Source organism: Suncus etruscus, chromosome 9 (genome assembly GCF_024139225.1).
Source record: "Suncus etruscus isolate mSunEtr1 chromosome 9, mSunEtr1.pri.cur, whole genome shotgun sequence".
Classification (NCBI taxonomy): Eukaryota; Metazoa; Chordata; class Mammalia; order Eulipotyphla; family Soricidae; genus Suncus; species Suncus etruscus.
In genome coordinates, this window is record NC_064856.1 from 12,268,235 (window position 1) to 12,287,036 (window position 18,802).

At 48.8% G+C, this 18,802-nt stretch overlaps 1 protein-coding gene across 2 annotated transcripts in view; it reads right to left on the reverse strand.

Moving 5' to 3' along the window:
- ANGPT4 (angiopoietin 4) overlaps positions 1-18,802 on the reverse strand; it is a 43,373-nt gene that overhangs the window by 16,448 nt on the left and 8,123 nt on the right. For both annotated transcript variants that reach the window (XM_049779267.1, XM_049779266.1), the window contains exons 2-3: positions 5,550-5,705; positions 1,907-2,028 (exon numbers count right to left, since the gene is read on the reverse strand). In XM_049779267.1, the coding sequence (XP_049635224.1) occupies positions 1,907-2,028; positions 5,550-5,705 (278 nt within the window). The remainder of the gene's footprint in view (positions 1-1,906; positions 2,029-5,549; positions 5,706-18,802) is intronic.

Genomic DNA, 18,802 nt, shown 5'->3' on the forward strand with positions numbered 1-18,802 from the left:
TACAGAAGGATTTCGTGTGACCTTTGGGATTTTAAAAGACAATTCAGGGACACCACTTGCATGTTTGGTTACATAGCATTACAGGGAGGTCAGTTTGAAAATGGCCAGCTCAGGAAAACAGAAAATTTTGACTATTTATTCATGTCTGTGACCTCCCTCCCCACAAACACTTCCTGTGTCTATATGACTGTCTGGCTCGTGGTAAGTACATGTGGCCAAAGGGAAGGTACAGTATAACAATGATAAAGGAAATTGTAAGCTACTGTAATTGTACTGTAAGCTACAAAAGGAAAAAAAGGGGGGGGAAGAAAAACAATGCCTGCCATAGAGGCAGATTGGGGAGCGGGACAGGAGAGAAACTGGGGATATTGGTGGAGGGAAGGGATTGGTTGGTGTAGGAACATTGTCGGCCTGAAACCCAATCATGAATAACTTTTTGATTCATGGTGAGTCAGTAAAATTTTTAATTCAAAAAATTAAATGAAGCAGCATAACAAGGAACTGTGTATAAATGAAGGAGCACACAAGAGAAATAAACAGCTGTTGGTTCTTTTTGCTTGGGGAGGTGGCTAAGGAATAGGGGAAAGAGGGATACTTGTGGTTATTCAGGCTCTTCTCCAGACTCACAAAATGAATTCCATCAGGCCAGAAGGAATTTCCCTTGAAGCCCAAATGATGCTGCAAAAAGAGAAAGAATTTGTGTACACCCCAACTTTTAAAATTGCAATTGTTCCCTGGGTCAGAGAAACTGCTGATGGAATGTGTCCATGTCCTGGTCTCCTTTCCTTGGAAGTGGAGAAAGGAAGAGAAGAGGGCAAAGTCACTGGCAGCACCAGAAGAGAGGTAGTTGGTTCATCTTTGAGATCTTATCCTGACCCAGCCTGTGAACAATAACCATCTCGCCTAGAAACTTTCTGGTCTGATGTTACTTCCAATATGGTGCTGGCTTTGCCTCCTCCAGTGCCCAGACCTGGGTTCTCTCCACTCAGCTTGAAACTGAGATGGAATCAGGCTCTGAGGTCTTATCTAATCCTCATGACTTTCATCCTTGGTAATTTAAGGGGTGTTCCCACAGGCATATTTGCTCACCGGACAGACTCAGACTAGAGTGTGGGGGCTGTGGTTGCCTCTGGGAATGGGAATGTGGATGAAATCAGACTGACCTATTTGTTTTGTTTTGTGTTTTTGTTTTGAGAGGAGGTTGGGCCATAATTAGCAGCACTCAGGGGCTACTCCCAGCTCTGTGTTCAGCTGTCAGTTCTGGTGGTGCTTTGGAGACCATGCAGTGCTGAGATCAGGCAGATGAGGAAGGTAGCATGCAAGACAAGCTCCTGAGAGGCTGCACTATCTCTCTGGCTCCCCTATTTATGAATTAGTAAATCTAATTAAATTTCACAGAATAAATTGTATGATATGTCAATGGTCAAAAAAGTCTGTTGACATTTATAAAATCAAAGCCTAATAAAAAGGAGGAAGATAAGTGTACATGAGGCTCAGTGAACACTGGTTCAGGGATTGGTTGGTGTAGGAACATTGTCGGCCTGAAACCCAATACCTGTTCTCTGTTTACATCTAGTGGGGGTAGCCAGGCCTTTTGCTTGCCTGGACCCCAGTCTCAGCCAGGCTCTCTCTCAACCCTCTCAGCTCCGTCAGTCTCAGCTCCCAGATGGCCCTTAGCCCCCAACCCAGCCAGCCCTATTGTCTATCTTCACTCAACTTCTGGTTGGTTTCCACCTCCTGCCTTTTCCCAACCTTGTCCCAAGCTCAGTTGTCACTTGTTGTTCCTCACTCCTTCACTCCAATCCTAATGCAGACCCCTCACTCTGACCCTGGTCCCTGCTTCTGCCTAAGACCCAAATCCAGCCTAAACCTGGCCCCCAACTCATAACCTGCTCCCAGTGCCCACCTGTTGCGGCCTTGTAGTCGGTTGAGCTCATGGCCCTGGAGCAGTAGCTGCTTCTCCAGCTTGTTGGTGGACAGTGAGGTCTCCAGAAGCTGGATCTCCATCCTTGATGTCTGGTTCAGGACCTGCCAGGCAGGCAGGGGTGAGCGTTGATTTGTGTGTGTGTGTGTGTGTGTGTGTGTGTGTGTGTGTGTGTGTGTGTGTACTGGGGTCTGTGTAGATGTGTGTGTTTTTCTCACACCTTGCAGTGCTCAGTGGCTATCCCTGACTTCACTCAGAAATCATTTCTGGTGGTGCTCAGGAGACCATGTAAGATGCCTGGTTGGCTGCATGATGTGAGGCAAGGGTCTAACCTGCTCTAATATTGCCCCAGCCCCTTTAATTTTTTTTTTTTTTTTAGTTTTGTGGGTCACATCCAGCAGTACTCAAGATGTACTCCTGGCTCTGAACTCACAGATCACTATTGGCACAGTTGGAGGACCATATGAGGTGCTGCATATTGAACCAGGTCAGAAGCATGCAAGGGAAGCTCCCTACCCACTAGTGTATTATCACTCCAGAATGAGGGGTTGTTGGGAGCCAGTTAGTCTTGCAGAAACCTGCCTGACACTGTTCACCTGACTTTTCTAGAAACATGCTGCCCTTTTTCCAGCCTGGGAGCTGCTATTTCCTGTGGTTATTTATTCACTTATTCATTCATCCTCAGACTCATACTGAGCTTAAGATCTGCTTCCTAAGCCAGAGCCATAGTATAGTGGGGTAGGGCATTTGCCGTACACATGGCTGACCCAGGATTGATCCCCTGAGCCCACCAGGAGTAATTTCTGAGCTCAGAGGCAGGAGTAACCCCTGAACATTGCAAAGTGTGGCCCCAAACAAAACAAAACAAAATATATCTGCTTCCTAAATGTGCTCTTTCCATACCTATCAATGACATTTCCTTTGTTCCTACTCCTCAGGCCCAGGGAAAGTCTTTCTCTCTGGTAGGGACAGAAACCAGATCCTCCCCATGCAGGGCCAGTGCCTGACCATGAAGCTAACTCCAAGAATTATTTGATTTTTTTTTTTTAGCTTTGGGGCCATACCCAATGGGGTTCAGGGGTTACTCCTGGCTCTGAGAAATTATTCCTGGTAGGCTTAAGCAGTGCTGGGGATCAAATCCAGATCAGTTGCATATAAGACAAACACCTTTTCTGCTGTACTATCCTTGGCCCCAAACTCCAAAAATTCTTGGCCCTTACCATCAATCTAGCAGAAAGTCCTATCAACCTGCAGATGGAAACCTGACTCCTTCCATCTCCTCTCTGCTGTTCACTTCAATCCCAGATGCTGGTCTGCTGGGCTGGGCAGGTCTCTTGGTCTCCTTAGCTTTCTATAGTCCCCTAGAGCCCACTCTCTGCTCAGCCTCCAGGACAGATTTCTTAATGTCATCTCTGGACTAGGGAAAGAGCTCAAATGGTAAAGCATATGTCCAGCTAGTGTTCAATCTCCAGCACTGCATGGCTTCCTGAGCATTGTCTAGTGTGGCAAAGGTGGTCCTTCAGTGCCACCAGGCTGGAGCACCAACTCTGAGGACTGCACCTCTATCTTGAGAGTGGCCCCAGGCCTCTTTCATAGATGAGGCTCCTATAAAAGAATAAACAAAATGTGGTCCCTTGATTCAAAACCTCACCTCCCCCAGTATGAGGCCTCTCTGTGGCCTGCCTTTGCTACCTCTGAACTCTCTCCCACCATCCTGCCCTGGTCACTCCAGCCACAGGGGACCCTGATAGTCCTGGAGCTTGCCAGCAGGGCCCTACTCTGGGCTGTTGTATATGCTGTTGTCCCCATCTGGGAACTGTCCCAGTATACCTTACGTGATTCATCCTTCCCTGAGATGCCTCCCTGTACTCATTGCCTAACATTTGTGGCGCATCCTCCCACTACTCCCAGAGCACCTTGTTTGCCCTCCCTGTGAGCTCTTGATCCTTGGCAGCAACCCAGCTCATATATAAATGTTATATCCCATTTTTTCCTTCCCACTTCCTTCCTTCCTTCCCTCCTCCCTTCCTTCCTTTTCTACTTCCCTCCCCAACCTCCCTCCCTCCCCATCTTCCCCCTCTCCCTCCTCTCCTTTCCTTCCCTTCCTTCCTCCTTTCCTCCTTTCTTCCTTCCTTCCTCCTTCCTCCCTCCCTCCCTTCCTTTTCTAGCTCCTTCCCTCCCTCCCCACTTTCCCTCCCTCTCCACTTTCCCTCCCTCCCCACCTTCCCTCTGTCCCTTCTCTTCCTTTCTTCCTCCTTTCTTCCTTCATCCCTCCCTTCCCTTTCTCCCTCCCCAACTTCTCTCCCTCCCTTCTCTCCCCTCCCTTCCTTCCTCATTCCTTCCTTCCTCTCTCTCTTCCTCTTTTCCTCTCTCCCTCCCTTCCTTCTTCCTCCATCCCTCTCTCCCTCCTTCCTTTTCTATCTCCTTCTTCTCTCTCTCCCTTCCTCTTTTCCTCTCTCCCTCCCTTCCTTCTTCCTCCATCCCTCTCTCCCTCCTTCCTTTTCTATCTCCTTCCTCATCTCCCTCCCTCCCCACCCTTCCTCCTCACCCTCTCTACCTTCCCATCCTCCCTTCCCTTCCTTCTCTCCTTCCTTCCTTCTCTTCTCTTTCTTTCTTTCTTTTCTTTCTTTTCTTTCTTTCTTTCTTTCTTTCTTTCTTTCTTTCTTTCTTTCTTTCTTTCTTTCTTTCTTTCTTTCTTTCTTTCTTTCTTTCTTTATTTATTCTTTCTTTCTTTCTTTCTTTCTTTCTTTCTTTCTTTCTTTCTTTCTTTCTTTCTTTCTTCCTTTCTTTCTTTCTTTCTTTCTTTCTTTCTATTCTTTCTTTCTTCTTTCTTTTTCTTTCTTTCTCTTTCTTCTTTCTTCCTTCCTTCCTTCCTTCCTTCTTTCCTTTCCTTTCCTTTCCTTTCCTTTCCTTTCCTTTCCTTTCCTTTCCTTTCCTTTCCTTTCCTTTCCTTTCCTTTCCTTTCCTTTCCTTTCCTTTCCTTTCCTTTCCTTTCCTTTCCTTTCCTTTCCTTTCCTTTTTTATGAATCCAGACCATTACACATGCAAGGCAAGTGCCCTACCACATTTCCTACCTACCCATTCCTTTCCTTGTTCCTTTTCTTCCTTTGCATCCAAAAGGAAGCTCCATACCACTTTTTTTCCCATACCACTTTTATTTTTTCTGTTTTGTGCTCAGTGCTCAGCACATATAACATAGTACTTTCATGCCCAGTACCCTCTTGTCATACCTTTCTCCAACAGTTCACTTATTTATTCCTGCTCCTCTTGACTACTCCCACCACCTTCTCTCTCAGACTCATTGGGTCCCTGAGGTCTGATGAGTTTTATATGAACACCCTACAAGTTGGACTGTCCACTTCTGCAGCAGGGTAACTAGTATGTGCTCTTCTGCCAAACACTGTCTTCAGCCTTTGGGGCACTGAAGTTCCTGAGGAGGACAGGCTGAAGCTGGTGTCAGGCCCTGGGCTCAAGGCCTGCCTGGATGGTTTGATGGGTAGATCATGGGCACAAATTCCCAGAGCTCCTGGTATGGAGGACACCCCTACTCCACCCAGGGACAGAGGTCAGGCCAAGAGCTGGTGTGAGCCCACAGGTGCCCCCACCTCTGTTTCCCCTCCAGTACCTGTGCTTCCACATCGGTGAGCTTTCGGGTCTGTGCTGTGGTCTGGTTCAGGAGGTTGGTGCCCAGCTCCAGCATGGTGGCCGTCTGGTTCTGCACCATGTGCTGCTGGGCCTGCACCAGCTCTGATCTCAGGCTCATCTGGATGTACCTTTCCAGCTGTGGGGAGACCATGAACTGGGGTTATGGGGAGTAGCGGGGTAAACTTTTGGTCTTTCTTTGGGTCTCCATGGACTGGGGAGGACTCTCTGCCAGGCTAGGCCTCATTACCTCTCACCTGGTCTCTTCTAGAAGCTTTCTTCCTGCTCTCTCCTGTCCAGCAGAGCCCAAGCACCTCATACTATTATAACCCAAGCCAATTAATGTTCTTCCTCTGCTCACCCACACTGGAGCCTGATTACATGCAGAAGAAAAAAACAAAGTTCTTTCCATGACTGGTTTCCCACATGACCTTGTTTTCCATCTCCACTCTGACTTCCTCCCCTAGTCCTCTGTCCTTCCTTCCACTCCAGAGGCACTGACTTCCCTTACATCCCTTTAATACAGTAAGCATATATTTGTCCCGGGACCTTTGCACATGTTGGATCTCTCCAGGGAGCTCCTCCACACTCCAACTCTCCTCTGTGTGAAGCATTTGCTCACATATTTTGGGTCTTTTATGACCATGTAGTACTCCCCCTTCTACATTATAATTTATCTGTTGATGGTCCATTTCCCTTCAACATTAATTTTACGAAGCCAGAGACTTCTCCTTGTATCTAGCACAACACTTAGGAGTGGACCAGTAAGTGTGTGTGAGTTTAAAGCAGGGCCAAAATCGGGAGCAGCAAGGATCAGCATATAGTCTACAATGTCATGCCTGTTACCCAGATTCTGTGGAGAATAGAAAGGCCAACAGGGAGTAGGGAGACACCTTTCCTCATTCAATTTGCTCATTCAGGTTCATCTATCAGGCCAGAACGCTATTTTCTGGCCCTTTCTCTTTGCCAGAGAGAGTGGAACCAAACCGTTTCCAGGGCTTCCCCCAGCTCGAGTCCACATACAATCACTTCTTTGCCAGGGCTGCTTTTCTTTTCCAAGAATCAGAAAAGTGGGCCTGGCATAGGACCAGGGTCAACTGCAAAGGTGAACACTGTGTTCTCAGGGCTCAGCGCCCCTGGGCAGAGAAGTGTTGCCCCTCCTCCTCTCGTTCTGCCTCCTGCACACATCTTGGCCTCTTGCCACCTCTCTGCCCACTGGCCTTCTCCCTTTAGCTCCAGCTCAGTCTCCCTAGAGGTTCAATAGGACAGCACCCCTGGGAAGACCAGTGCTTCTCACGCAGAGCTGGTGAACTTGGTTGGGATTGGGGGAATGAGAACAGACTCTAGGTCCTTCTTAGTCTCCTCTACCATTTCTTCCTACTCTCTACTCTAGTCCCCGCTCCCCACCATGCTTCATCATGCAGCATCAGTCCTGAAGGGGATGTGCGTGGGCATTGGTGAGCAAAGGGATTCACAGGGTGTGGACCTTGAATCAGCATCTCTCGGGAGCTAATTGTTTTGTTTGTTTGGGGACCACACTCAGTGGTGCTCCTGGCTTACTTCTGGCTTTGTGCTTAGGGATCACTAGAAGGGCCCAGGGGATCTTCTCTGGTGCTGGGGATTGAACCCCAGGTTTGCTACATGCAAGATAAATCTCTCTGGCTTGGAAACATGTTTAAAAGAAAAATGTCTAGGTGCCTTGCTAGGGCTCCAAAACTAGCATCTCTGTGGTATCATTCAGCCTTTAGGTGAAGCTAAAGCTGGCCCTAGGATGAGAACCCTGGTATAGAGATCACAGTTGGAATCTGGGGGGAGGGAACTGGAACAATAGTGAAGTGGATGGGGAGCTTGCCTTGCATGCAGCTAACTGGGGTTCAATTCCCAGCAGCCCAGGAGTAATTCCTGAGGGCAGATCCAGAAGTAGCTCTGAGCACTTCTGTGTGTGGCACAGAAAATAAATAAAAACAAACAAAGAAAACCAAAGGGAATTGGGGACAAGCAAGACAAACCCACACTGGGATTTTTCAAAGTGTTTGTCTCGTGGACCTTTATTTCCTCCTCTGTTCCCTCAATTCATGGTCTTTTACACAGCACAAATGACTCTTAACAGCTCCCATATGAAAATAAAAGAAAAATAGACCCCACAGCCCCTTCTAGCTACAATCCCAATTTTTCTCCTCCCCTCAACAAAGGTTGACAAGTTATTACCATGTTCTCATCTCCCTTACCTTAAATAACAGCATCATTTTGATGTTTCACAATACAAAATATTATAAATAGAAATATAATGAGATTTCTGTATTTGGCATAATCAGATACATGCACTAGGCTCCAGGCACTCTGCCTGCTTCTCCCAGTACTGGGGTGTCTCTTCACTTTTTTGTTTATCCATTATGTCTCCCTCTTAAACTAAAGGGTCTCTATTTTTTTGTTCTCTCTTTACTCTACTTGGCAGTGAACCCAGTCAGCCTCCCTCTTTTGCTGGAAGCACTTCCCTCATGCTACTTCTCCTAGTTTTCCTCTGCTTGTCCTCCCCTGACCTGACCAGACTCCTGCATCTTTGGTACCATGATCCAGCCCTGGGCCCTTAGCTTTTTATATTCTTTCTACAGGTCAAAGGTTTCAAATGGGGGTGGGTGAGGGCAACACAGGATCTGTGAAGACAATTCAGCTCTATGAACTTGGGTGAGAAAATCAATACAGTTATTGTTCATGAGTATGTAGTTGAAAGTTGACATTTCCTTTATTAGCCCTATTAGTTATTCCTGCAACTTTGATAATGATTGACATAAAAAAATATCCTCATATCACAGCCCAGTTGTAACAGTATTTTAAAATACTAAACTTATTCATGGATACTTGAAAATGAGGGACATTCTACAATCCACCTAGGTAACACTGTAATGAACACATATGAAATTTTTAGTATTTCAATTACAACACCGAATATTCTTATACTTTCTGTTTGTTTGGGGAGGAGCATACTCAGTGGTGCTCAAAGCTTATTCCTGGATCAGTGCTCAAGGATCACCCCTGGCAGGCTGGAGGGACCATATGTGGTGCCAGGGATCAAAACCCGGATGACCATTTGCAAGACACATGCCATCACTCACTGTACTATTCTCTGGACCCAGTGTTTTTTTTTTTTTAAACATTGAAGGCATAGTATTTTTTTTTACATTTTCATGCACATGCATATTAGTTTAAGTTAACATCAAAAGTTTAAGTGTTTTTTTTTAAGGTTTAGAGTCAAAGAAGCACAGTAAAAATGGTGTTAGAATGGCAAATATTGTTTGCATAAGCCCACCAAAATATGGGGGACATGGAAAGGAAAAGTTTTGACCTAAATACAAGGAGACCCTACCCCTGAAGTTTCCTGGCATAAGACCAACTCTAGGCTCCAGGCAAACTAGTTTGTCCAATCCAGGTCATTGTCTGTAGTGCCAACACACTTTTATTTTTCACAGTCTCTGTTGTTGGTATCATGTTTCTGTATTAAAGATCCTGGAATCTGCATGTCCTACATTGAAGTCAGGATGTGGAGCGTCCTGTAGTTTCACCTCACAATTAAAGGGCAATGCAGGGAGCCCTGTCCTGTAAGCAGGTTGTTGTTGTTGTTAAGTCTTCTCAGTGTTAAGGGAAGTCTCTTTTGAGTAGGTCGATGTCAAAGCAGCGGTAGGGTCTTCCCTGGTAGAGGATTGCTTCCAGGTGATGTTATAGACAATCTTGGATGTTTCCTAGATGGCCTCCCTAGATCAGGGGTGAATGGAGAATGTTTTCTTTTTTACACACTGAGGACTAGGATTCTGGAGTCTGGGGAGAGAGTACAGGGTTCAAGGCACATACCTTGCATGTGGCTGACCCCTTTTCGACCCTCATCATCGCAAGGATGCTTCAGTATCACCAAATACAGTCCTGAAGGTTCTCGAGCATTGCTAGGGTTGCCCAGCTAATTAATTCCCGGCCCTTCAGGACTTGAACAGTGCCACACCCTCTGGGCCCTTACTTTGAAGGTCTGGCTTGGCTGGTTCAATATTATGAGGAGTGACTCAGTGACTTGCTGAGCATTTTTGGGAGTCCTCCCCCACACCAAAAAAATGTTGACTCCCAGGGCCTAAATGGCTCTAAGCAGAAAACAAAAGTTCAGTCCTGAGCAAGATCTGCTCTGATCCTCCAGAGACAAACTGAGGCCCAGACGTTTTCAGAGTTGCTCTAGGCAGGTTAGCTCCCATAAGGGACTTTGAGCTACAAACCTGGGCTGGAGACTTGGGGTAGCTTGGGGACAGCACCAGGGATGGGAGCTTCCTCTGCACCCACAGTGGTCCCCCACTTGTCTTGTAGCGGCAAGTGTTTGGGTGGAGTAAAGGTCACCCACAGCTGGGGTCCATCACCCAATTGGCCACACTCGCCCACCAGCATAAACCCTGGGAGAGATGATCTGGGCCAGATGGGCCCTGCCAGGTCAGGCTAGGGCTCTTGTGACTAAAGTCAGTCAGCCTGTATGTTGGTGGTGGGGTTGGGTCTAGCCCAGAGGTCTGGCTCAGGGTTCTAGCAATAGCCAGAAAAGAGAGGGACTAAACACAGTGTGCAATCTGCCCCATCTCGCTGTAGGATTAGATCTTCCCCATCACTGCCAGCCTCATGCCTATGGCTCTCAAGACTGAAGGGGACCTGACCTTCCACTACCTTTCTAGTTGCAAAGAAGCTTTGGGCTTTGGCCCTTGATCCAATGCTGCTCCGTAGGGTGGAATTCTAACTCTACTCTGAATTCTGGGCACTAGCCTCACTTTGCACAATTAGGACAAAGAGATAGTTAACTCTACTACTTGCCTGGGAAAGGATAGTGAGGAAAGGTAAGGGACTGTGGCCTGGAGAAAGGATGAGTGACAGACAGAAAAGTCTATAGAAAAAGCAGCATTAGTGACCAGGGCCTCTGTTCCGGCTGCTTTTTTTTCTGCATTAGTTATAAACTAAGAGCTTCAACTGGCAAATGAAAATCACCATAGCTTGTTTCTCCAGTGTATTCTAAACAGGAACAACTGCTGATACATGTGACAACACAGATGATTGTTTAGCTATTTGGAGGTTACACCGTGCAGTGTTGTCTACCCCTGTTTCTGTGCTTAGAAGTCAACCCTAGTTGTGCTTGGGGACTAGATGCAGTGTCTGGGATTTGAACCAGTGTTGGTGGATTTAAGACAAAAGCCTTAATCTTTATACCTGCTCTCCTGTTCAGCCTCAGATAATTTTTGTTGCTTGGGGGTTGTATTAGCCAGTTTTTGGGAGAGGGGGTTACTCCTGGCTCTGTGTCAAAAGGATCAGGTGTTGCCAAAGACTAAACCCAGGACTTGAGGCGGGGGCAGTGTCGTAGTACAGTGAGTAGGCTATTTGTCTTTCATGCAGCTCACCTGGGTTTGATCCCTAGCATTCCATATGGTCCTCTGAGCACTGCCAGGAGTAAGACCTGAGCATTGCCACATGTGAATTCCCTAAAAACAAACAAACAAACAAACCAGCTCCCCAAACAAAATGCCAACCACCCATGTCCCTGAATACTGGATACTCCTGGTGGCAGCACTGCAGGATACAGCCCACTAGTTCTTGCTCTTACTTGCAGATGAGGAAAAGCAGCACAGTGCCCAAGTCACATAGCTGCAAAGGATAGAGATGGAACCCAATATTTCCGGGTTCCAAGAACATTCCCCATACCCCTGCCAAACACTCAGCCCATCCTGTCGTGGACTACCATGACAACCAGATTCCCATGGCCACAGAGTCCCAAGTCCCAGCATTCTAGCCCTTTCAGTGCCCTTTTTTTTTTTTGGTTTTTGGTTTTTGGGCCACACCCGTCGGTGCTCAGGGGTTACTCCTGGCTGTCTGCTCAGAAATAGCTCCTGGCAGGCACGGGGGACCATATGGGACACCGGGATTCGAACCAACCACCTTTGGTCCTGGATCGGCTGCTTGCAAGGCAAATTGCGCTGTGCTATCTCTCCGGGCCCTCAGTGCCCTTTCTTGAGTGGATATGGCTGGTGTGAGCATAGTGTGAGCCTCTGTTGTTGAGATGCCCATGGTCCTTTCCTTCCCTTGGATCACTTGCTCTGGAGGGAGCCTGTGTTCCAAAGATGCTCCAGGGACCAGCCCTGGGCTGGTCAGTCACGCATGACCTGACCTGCAGCCTCCAACACATCCTGTGAATGTGCCACTGCAGAGACCCTCCCTACCCCCAGTTCCTAGCCCAAGTTGAGCCCACAGATGAATCCAGCCCCAGCTACCTTCTGAGTGTCACTACTTGAAAGAAATTCTGGATGGGCCGGGGAGATAGTATGGAAGTAAGGCATTTGCCTTGCATGCAGAAGGTTGTTGGTTCAAATCCCGGCATCCCATATGGTCCCCTGAGCCTGCCAGAAGCTATTTCTGAGCATAGAGGCAGGAGGAACCCCTGAGTGCTGCCCGGTGTGACCCAAAAACCAAAATAAATAAATAAATAAAAATAAAAGTAAAAGAAAGAAATTCTGGAGTCCCAGTTGCCTGTGAAGCTGATCCCTGCAAGGTAAGATAGCAAGAGATTGTGGCCGGGAGCGGCTACATGCTTTTGGGACACTGAAGCTAAGCCAGATGACAGACATGCTTGGTCTTAGCAGAGCTTGCTGCTCGACGCCTCTTGCAGGGCACATCACAGCCAACCCCAACCCACCATTGTCAGACCTCAGTTTCCTCAGTCGCATGGGGACAGGCCAAAGGGAATAGCCTTGTGGCCATGAGCTCCCTAACCAAAAGCTGGCTCCTACTCTTCCTCTTTGCTTCAGCGCCTGCTGGCTGACCACCAACTTCTCTCCAGGATCAGATCTCAGAGTTGAGCCCAGACCAGGGTCCTGTACTTTATGCTTGTTCAGAGAAGCCACTCAGCCTCCCTTGGCTGCTGTTCTCAGGACTGGCTCAGAGCAAGCAGAGCGGGTGGACAGTGAGCCAGGGGTGGAGGGTGTCAGGGGCCAACGGGCTCTTGTGGGGGAACAATCTGTACCCCTCTCAGCTCCACAGCGATTCCTGGCACAGGCCTGGTTCTTCGAACTCCCAACTACAGCCCTGAGTCAATCCTTGGCCCAGATCACAGCTTTACCCTGGGCCTGGGGTGAAGCTTCCAGGAACCTGGAGGTGGGAAATGGAGCCTGAAGGTCTGCTCCCTGGCAGAAATGCTGAAGGAGGGGAGGGGGGAGGGGGCTCTGGATCTGTGTTGGGGCTTGGTGGCCCGCGCTGTGTTCCCAGGGGCTCTTTCAATGCCAGGTACCTCCTCAGCAGTGATGGTCTGCGGTTGGGCGGACTTCCAAGTCTGCCTCCCCAAGGGCCCATGGAAAAATGAGGGGTGTGGAAGAAGGGGGTGTTAAGGTGTCCACCTTAGGGCATTTCTCAGAAGATGGGAGGCCTTCTGGGGGTTGGCCTCCTAAATGCTCGCCTCACTCTTTGTGTTTGTTTCAGTACCTGATTGCAGGGCTGGAGAGACTGAGGTTTAGGTCCCTTCCCTGCATGTGTTCCTGGCAGGAGTGAATCTTGAACATAGAGCTAGGAGTAAGCCCTGAGCACTGGAATATGTGGTCCCAAAGTAAAACAAAAAAGCGAAACCCAAAATAAACCTTGATCTTGTTTGAAGCAGGGCTGAGCAGCTGAGGTCTCCTCATTGTTTGGAGGAGGCTGCCCAAGAGGTGCTAAGGGCAACTGGGGATGTTCACAGTAATTCATGCCTAACTGGGGTTTGGGTGAGGGCCAGGTGTGTGTCTTAGTTCCTAACCTATCTCTCTGCCGCACACTCCCCCCAAGTCCCACATGTATAGAGGCAAGTGGCAGATTGAGAGGACATGAGCCACATCCCTGGTGATCACATCCTGTGATCACTTGGCCCCTGCCACCAGGTGTCAGCCCTCACACACACATGGGTGGCATGTCCATGGCATTGGCAAACATGAGCTGAACAAACATTCATGACTTAGTGCAGACACTGTTCTCACCACTCAGCATGTTAGATTGGGTGGTCAGACTCCGAGGGGGCAGAGAGCATCAGGTCATTTCTCAGAGGAGGTACAGAAAGATACAGCAGCTTGTCCAAGGTCAGGGGATATTACCAGGGAAAACCCAAGTTTATCAGGAATGTCCTCCAGGTCACACTTCTGTAGTCTCCTAGCTTTGGACATCACGAGTCAGTGACCCAACCCACCTGCTCCCCCCCCCCCCCAGCTCAAACCTCATGTTTGGGAATAGGATCAGGCATGACTTTCTGAGCACTCTTGCATGAGGCCCTGAACTTTCCTGGTTGCCCACGCCCATAGTGAAACTCTGCTCTCATCCCCAGGGACCTGGAGGAAAAGGATAGCTGTTCTTTCACCAGTCAAAGGAGTGGATGGAAGTCAAGTGAGCATCAGCATGACCCACAATTAAGGGTTCAAATCCATTGACTGATCTTTCTCCACTCACCAAGGTGGCTGAGGCTGACAGGGATGGGGTCAGGATCCAGTCAGGAAGGGAGGAACTGACCCAGATTTCCAAGGTCATAGCACATCAAGAACAGTCTCTGCTGGGGGCAGGCTGGAATGTGGCCATGCTGGTTCCTAGCACCTGAGATCCTTGAGAACAGACAGTGCAGGGAGGTGGTCCAGCCCCTGACAGCCACATCTCTCTCACTGCCTGATCCTGTGCTCCACAGTCTCTAGGACACCTTCCCTCCCTTCCTACCACTCTCTCATTCCACACAGAGTTTGGCATATGTTTCCCAGACCAGGAGTGCTTGGCTGGCCCTTCCTTGCCTTAAGTAACTGCCTGTCCACACATGAGCACACACTCTCACCCCGCCCTCCATCAGGCCAAGCCCCCATTATCCATTGAGAACAGACAAGCCCTGCCTTGCCAGCCTGTATCACGGCCCATTGTTGCCTACCAGAAACTCTGGGCTAGTGTTTGTCACTCCCTCAGCTTCTGGGAAGGAAGAATGTGGCCTTCCCTTCTTAGTGTCAAATCCTCCCCTCTGATTTGATACCTTACATCACATACCCTCAGAACACCTTGGAATGAGTGACTAGAAGCAGCACAGTTCAGAACTATATGTGCCTGCATCCCTGCATACGTGTTTAGAACTGACTCACGGAGCATGCACAGATTTTCAAGAAACTATTAACACACTGCATATCCCCTGGTCACTGGGGAGAAGTACTAGGTGCCCAGAGCTGGATATCAGGAGCCTTCAGCTCTGATGCAAGTTGCCACACCCTCTGGGGTGAATCTGGATAAGTCCCTCCCTGGCAGTGTCAGTACAAAACTGGGTGTAAAATGTAGGTACAATGAATATAGGTGGTGTTTGTGGTTGTTAAGAAAGTCATGTGAGGTTCCAGAGAGATTCTAGTGAGTAGGGAGCTTGCCTTGCATGCAGCCGATCCAAGTTTGATCCACAGCACCACTATGGTCCCCTGAACACTAACAGGAGTGATTCCTGAACATGCAGCCACAAGTAAGCCCTGAGCATTGCCAGCTGAGGCCTAAATACAGCCCCCTCAAATATAAAAAATGTAAAAGAGTGACATGCAATCAGAGAGAATAAATATAAGAGGCTGAGTGCATGCTTTGCCTGTGGGCCACTCTTAGTGACCCATGGGCCTCTGAGCATAGCCAATAGGGCCCCACAGGCTGGTTGGATCCCCTTAGCAGTGGACAAACTTGTCTGCCTTGCAGATATGAAGCCCTGAGTTTGATCCCCAGCTTTGTGCCCCATGCTGATGCTCTCCCTGAACACTGCAGCCAAGTGTGTGATGCCTAGCTCTGTGGCGACTCTCTCCACCACACCCCAACAAGGACAGCGGAAGGAAAGGCGAGAAAGTGGCACAAGAGCCATCCTACCTGGGATCATGCCACCTCCTCTGCTCCCTCCTCTGAGGGACCTCATTCTCCCATGGTAAGAGGTCTACGTTTTTGGTAACCCTGGCCTTTCAGGAAGTCACACGTTTAATGAGACCATGTTTGTGCTTGGCATGGAGAAAGTCTCCTTGGCACCCCTCATAACCTCTGTCCTCACAGACTGCAGCTGTTCCTGGAGACAACAGGAAAATTTAGGTGGACACCTGCCAGTAACCCATTGACAGAGGCTTGGGCTTTCTCAGGTGTGATACCTACAGTGGGGGAGTAGAAGATCATACAGTCATGACAGGGGGCACACAGAAGTTGAGGCCTGGGGGCCAAAGCAACAGTACAGTGGTCAGGGCACTTACCTTGCACTCAGCCAACCCAGGTTTGATCCCCAGTGTCCCATAGGGTTCCCTGACCACTACTGAGCACACAGAGGCAGGAGTAAGCTTTGAGCACAGTCTGGTCCTCTACAAAAGCAAACAAAAAGGAAAATGGGGGCTCCCTGGAGGGGTTAGATAAATTTCTTCAGTGGTATTGCAGGAGCCAGGATTTTCTATTATGGCCACACATGGTGGTGCTCAGAGTTTATTCCTGGCTTTGTGCTCAGGGATCATTTCTTTTTCTTTTTAGGTTTTTGGGTCACAACTGGGTAGCACTCAGGGGTTACTCCTGGCTCTATGCTCAGAAATTGCTCCTGGCAGGCTCGGGGGACCACATGGGGTGCCGGGATTCAAACCACCGTCCTTCAGCGTCTAAGACAAACGCCCTACCGCTGTGCTATCTCTCCTGCCCCCAGGGATCATTTCTAAATGGCAACCACATTGGGTAATCTCAAGCCTGGATCATCTCTGTTCTAGGTAAGTATCTTACCTGCAGTATAATGTCTCCAGCCTCTCTTCCCCTTTCACTCTCTCCCTCTCTCTTTCCCACTCTCCCCCTCGCTCTACTTCTCTCTTCCTCCCTCTGTTTCTCTTGATCTCTCTCTCTCTCCCTCCCGCTCTGTGTGTCTTTCTCTGTCTCTATCTTTTCACATATCCAAAACATTTTCAACACATTTTAAATATGCAGAATAAATTGCAAGGAGGTTAACCAAAAGAGGAACAGAGGAACAGAACAATGAGGTTTTCTTCATCTATCCTCACGTCCATCCATATATACTGGATTTTCACACACTATAAATTAATCTATGAGAAAAGAACTCGGCTGCTGCCAAGAGGGAGAGCTGGGAGGGGAACCAAGGCCTGCTGGGCTCAAGGACCCACAATGTCTAGCCTCTTGTCCCCTCATCTTAACTCCCAACAGGCCTTTCTTTCCCTATGGTGATACCCCTGGGCTGCTTGGAAATTCTCCTCTTTCTACCCCACTAGGTCTGGATTCTGTGGAAGCCCTGGAGTTTTGCTCTCAGCATCACAGCTCCCTGGCATCTCACCCCAGGACCCCAGATATCTGAATATTTTGTTCTGCTTTTTACCTTAGCTGAGTATTTGGGCTCCTGAAGATGTCGCTGAGGTCCATGCAAAAGAAAGGCATTTCCCAAGATCATTTTCCAAAATACTACTGGGTGGCAGAGCTGTTGGATCGGAACTCTCTGCTCTGTTTGATTTCAAAACAGACCCCTTGGGGCTGGAGATTAGCCTCGCTCAACCCCTGCCCTACTACCCCGTCTCCAGTACCGTGGAAGGGACTCATGGGGGAAGGTGAAGCCCTCAAGAACTGCCAGGTGTGACCCTGAAGCCACAATAAAATAGAGCAAATGAAACAAAGCAAAATAATAAAAAATAAAGCCATGTACCTATAATGTTAGCAAGCTGAGAGCCCCCTGTGCCTGACTTTGCACCAGGCCCGCAGGTCAGAAGCTGACCACAGACAGCCTCTGTCCTGGGTCCATTTCACAGGTCAGGAAACAGGTCTACAATGAGCAGCTGGTCCTATCAGTTAGGCTTGGGGGCACACATACACCTCTGTGGGGGTTGCCCTAGGCCCAGGCCAAGGCTAAGATAAGTGGATAACAGTGAAAACACACAGGTGAGGGGAGTCTGGGATTCCCTCTGCTTTAAGGTACTGCACAAATCTTGGCTAAGCATCCCAGAGAAACTCCTTGATAGAGGGTTCCTGGGATAGGGAAGGCCCTGGCATGCTGAAGTTCCTGCTAGGGGCCCAGTCTCTCTGTCCCCAAGTTTCCATTGGCCATCCAGGACTCTTGGAAAGGCTTTGCTGACTCATCAGGAACCTGGCTTGCTGCTTGAGAGTGAATTCTGAGATGAAGTAATCCAGATGGCTGTGATTTCCCTTCCCAGTTCATTGACCATGATCCCAGGAAAGTTGCTGAACTGCTTGATGCCTCAGTTTCCCTATTCGTGGACAGGCCTGCAATCTTATTTTATATGCTAGTTAAATTTGGGAATTCAAGACAGGCATTCTCCCAAGGCCCACAATCAGTGTTTGGCCTCAGGTGACCCCAGACTATGTGGCTCATCCCTCACAATTTAATTTTTGTCCCCCCCTCTATTTTTCTTGGTGGGGGGGGAGATTCTGAGTTCCCAGTTCCTAGGAGAGCCAGTCAGTGCATCACCAGCATCCCAGAGCAAGTCAGGGATATCCCTGGAGTGAAATCTCTTTTCAGATCCTTCACTCCAGACCCCCATATCTGGCTCTTGGGTCCATTCAAAACCCTTCCGGATTGACACTGAGGTGGGGCTCAGAGGCCAATGTGTGGGCAGGGGTGCAGGTGGAGGCTGGAAGGCCTGTTCATCCACATTGCTATCATAGGGAGAGAAGGAGGCCATGCCAGCCATATTGAACAAAGCCCTGGGAGGAAAGAGGCAGAAAATGCAGCTCTGGGAGGAAGGGAGCTCTGGGTGTTGGCTGAGTCCCTGGAACAAAGAAAGCATGGGTGAAGAAGAAAGAATGAAGGATGAAGAAGGGAAGGGGCTTTTCAAAGCTGCCTCCAGGATAGGGCATCTGCCCCTGCCCTTTCTAGCATTTTTTAAATTTCTTTTGTTTTTCTTTTGGAGTCACACCTGGCGACGCTCAGCGGTTACTCCTGGTTCTGCATTTAGAAATCACCAATGGCAGGCTCAGGGGACCATATGGGATGCCGGGATTCCAACCACCATCAGTTCTGGGTTGGCCCTGTGCAAGGCAAACCCCCTACCGCAGTGGTCCCCTCTAGCTCTTTTTTAAACCCATCACCCCATTCCTCTGAGATCTCTCTTCAGTCCTTCTACCAGCTCCACCCCCTTCCTCCCACCGCTCTGGCCCTGCACTGCTCCAAATGGAGCCTGCGATGAGGTTAGGAAATCAAACCTCAAGTCGTTTTGTTCGGCAACCAGGATTCATTTCTTGTTTGGA